This window comes from Lucilia cuprina, chromosome 5 (genome assembly GCF_022045245.1).
Source record: "Lucilia cuprina isolate Lc7/37 chromosome 5, ASM2204524v1, whole genome shotgun sequence".
In the NCBI taxonomy this organism is placed as follows: domain Eukaryota; kingdom Metazoa; phylum Arthropoda; class Insecta; order Diptera; family Calliphoridae; genus Lucilia; species Lucilia cuprina.
The window spans coordinates 43000438-43004006 of NC_060953.1; the positions used below are offsets into that span (position 1 = coordinate 43000438).

The window sequence follows — 3569 nt, forward strand, 5'->3', positions numbered from 1 at the left end:
TAGTTAGTTAGTTAGTTAGTTAGTTAGTTAGTTAGTTAGTTAGTTAGTTAGTTAGTTAGTTAGTTAGTTAGTTAGTTAGTTAGTTAGTTAGTTAGTTAGTTAGTTAGTTAGTTAGTTTGTTAGTTAGTTAGTTAATCAATTACATCAAATCCGAAGAAATTTTCAATATTTTTTTTAAACCTAAAACTTTTAAATTCTTAAATATGAAAAATACCTACAATGACTTAGTACACTATTGAAATAAATATTGATCATTGTGTATGCAAGTATTTTTAACCAAAAAAAACCCCCACTTACAACGAACTGAAAATAATTGTTAGTAAGCATTGTGTTAAATAAAAAGAAAGTGTATTTGTATGAGATTCACTTATTACTTGGCTAAAACCTATAAAAACTTATTGATGACACTTGTCAACGATCACATCAATTGTAACAATTCAAACAGAGGCATTTAATTCTACGCCGCATAAAAATGAAATATATTACAGTACTTGTCTTTGGTAAGTTTGCTTTAAATAAATCCTATTCACAGATGTTATTAAAAAATATTCAAATTTTTAGCCTTATTTTTAATCTGCTCGGTTCAGGCACAATGTCCTAGTATTTGTCCAGCTGTTTATCAGCCTGTTTGTGGTTTTAATGGTCGCTGTTATAAACAGTTTAGCAACTCCTGTCAAATGGGGGTGGAAAATTGCAATAAGAAACAGAGTGAGTTAGAATGACGAACGATGTTGTTTAGTCTTGAGTTTAAATATAGTATAGACTATTGTTGAGTCTATAGTCTAGTCTATAGTCTAGTCTATAGTCTAGTCTATAGTCTAGTCTATAGTCTAGTCTATAGTCTGGTCTATAGTCTAGTCTATAGTCTTGTCTATAGTCTTGTCTATAGTCTTGTCTATAGTCTATAGTCTAGTCTATAGTCTAGTCTATAGTCTAGTCTATAGTCTAGTCTATAGTCTAATCTATAGTATTGTCTATAGTCTAGTCTATAATCTGGTTTACAGCCTAGTTATAGCATATTGTCTAGTCTAATTCTGGTATATAATCTATATAGATTTTTTTCTAAATAAAATTAAATTTCTTCTTTTGCTTTGAATTATTTTCAGATTTCAGAGAAGTTGCTTTGGGAAATTGTTCTAAAAATGGAAACATAAAATGTTAATTAAAATTGTAAAATATAAATAATATTCATTAAAATATGTAAAGAAAAAATTAAAAATCAAATAAAAAATAAACCAATTTAACTATTAAAAAAAAATTTCAAATAAAAAAACAGCTGTGGTATAACTCTTTGAAATGTCACAAAATTTAAATATTTCTAAACCACTGTGTATAGAGTAGCACATCATCTTTAGCATTCGATTTGTATATTGGATTACAATATTTTTAAAAATAAGTTTAAATTTTAAATTATAATAAACAAACAACTAAAGTGTTTCACTTTAAAACAAAATGTTTACCGATATTTTAAATATAATAATAAACTAACCAAATAAGAACTGGTTGGTATATTTCGCAGAAATCTCAACTTGTTTATAAATAAATATATTAATTAATAATAATTTTCTAACATCAATTTAACTAAAACTAAATATTTACTTTCATTTAAAACTTTTTTTAACCGTTATTGAAGGATCTTATATGAACCCTACAGTTTATATTGTTGAAAACATATAAAGCAATTATAAATGTTTCGACGATATGTTAATCTGTATTTGAAAACATCTGGAATCAAGCTCGTCTAACGATTGTCAACTAGGGAACATCTAAAAGGTGTTGTTTTGGCTAGTGTAAAGCCTTTAAATTGTTACAAATGATTCGACCAACCTAATATACAAAATAGTAGATCTTAAGCAAACAAAATTAAAAATCAAAACAAAATACAAAAAATAAACAAACTTTTTTTTTGCAAAAATAAAAAAACCCCACTTAATTAACACTTTGGCAACGAAAAACAAAATCACAGCCGGCAAATTGTATAAGTGTGGGTACGATAATAAAAATTATAGATTCAATTTCATTTTGAACACGTTCTCTAGCGTCATGTTGTGGAATCACCAAAAAACTATAAAAACTTATTAAAATTTAAATTTAAATATCACATTGATAATAGCTACTCGCCCTTAAACATTAAAGTTAAACAATAATTTGACAAAATGAAATTTTTATTCGCTATTATTGCCGGTAAGTAGGAGATATTGGTGGACTACTTTAGAAATTTGAGTACTAAACGAAAATCTTTAAAATTTTAGCTTTATTCTTGATCTGCGCCTCTGGAGTACAAGCCCAACAGTGTCCCGTTGCTTGTCCCGCATTATTTAGACCCACCTGCGCTTTCAATGGTCGTTGCCACAAACAATTCACCAACGATTGTTTGATGAACTACGAAAACTGCAGTAAGAAAGAAAGTAAGTTGGAAGAATTAAGGAACTAAATAATTTATATAAAAATCAGGAGATTTATATACATGATCCTCCCTCCTTTTTTAGAATTCCTTTCAATATTAATTTGAATTTTTATTTATCATTTTCAGACTTCCAAATTGTAGAATTAGCTAAATGCTCTCAAAAGGGTGCCGTTCAATGTTAAGTTTAATATAAGTTATTGTTTATTTGTATATATTTAAAAAAATATTTAAATCATAATAAAGTAAAAAGTTAATTAATAAATGTAAACTTCCCTTTAATAAATACAATAATTTATAGAAAAAAAATCAAAAAGAAATCGTCTATAAGTATATACACATAAATATTGTACAAATTATGGGATTGTTTTTTACTACCACTTTAATTATAGTTTAACCTGCTATTAGGTTAAACTCTTAACAAGTTTTGATGGACTAAAAGCAGGTAATTTTGTTAAAATCTTTCATATAAATAAAATTAGGTTATGCTGATCGGAAGATGTTTACCACATTTAAACTAAAGAAATACACCTAGACCATTATCTGGCCTTATACAGTGATCAATAAAAATATTAATGTCAAATGTTCAGAAAAAAAATTTCCTAAACGTATTTCCTTAGAATTTTACAAACAGTGCTAAAGAGCTACGTTAAATCTCGCATAATATCACTCCCAAGTTATTTAAATGTAACTTCGACATACCACTCCTAGTAGATCTTTAATGTTCTATCCACTACTTTAGTATACCCAGAAGCCTTATTTTGAGGAGACTTCTCATCCTGCTCTCCCAGAGGATTTTTATGGTTCTACCCAACGTTCAGTTATTCCAAGAAGCCTTTTATTTTTTTGGACATATTTTGAAAACGTCTTTAGTCTAGTCTATAATCTAGACTATAGTCGAGTCTATAGTCTAGTCTATAGTCTAGACTTTAGTCTATTGTATATTATAGTCTACAGTCTAGTGTAAATTCTAGACTATAGTTTTGTGTATAGTCTAGTGTAAATTCTAGACTATAGTTTTGTCTATAGTCTAGTGTAAATTCTAGACTATAGTTTTGTCTATAGTCAAGTCTATAGTATAGTCTATAGTCTAGTCTATAGTCTAGTCTATAGTCTAGTCTATAGTCTAGTCTATAGTCTAGTCTATAGTCTAGTCTATAGTCTA

General features: G+C 27.5%; 2 protein-coding genes across 2 annotated transcripts; both read left to right on the forward strand.

Annotated features, from left to right (window-relative positions):
• The first annotated feature begins 343 nt into the window (after positions 1-343).
• LOC111683514 (U-Kazal-Dg21.2-like) lies at positions 344-1328 on the forward strand. The gene is made up of 3 exons (XM_023445593.2): positions 344-500; positions 562-708; positions 1107-1328. Exons 1-3 carry the CDS (start codon positions 473-475, stop codon positions 1160-1162), a joined length of 231 nt encoding a protein of 76 aa, XP_023301361.2. The 5' UTR covers positions 344-472; the 3' UTR covers positions 1163-1328.
• Positions 1329-2004: 676 nt separating this feature from the next.
• Positions 2005-2663, forward strand: LOC111683516 (U-Kazal-Dg21.2). The gene is made up of 3 exons (XM_023445595.2): positions 2005-2184; positions 2253-2408; positions 2534-2663. The coding sequence occupies exons 1-3, from the start codon at positions 2157-2159 to the stop codon at positions 2587-2589; spliced, it is 240 nt and encodes a 79-aa protein (XP_023301363.2). The 5' UTR covers positions 2005-2156; the 3' UTR covers positions 2590-2663.
• The last annotated feature ends 906 nt before the right edge of the window (positions 2664-3569 follow it).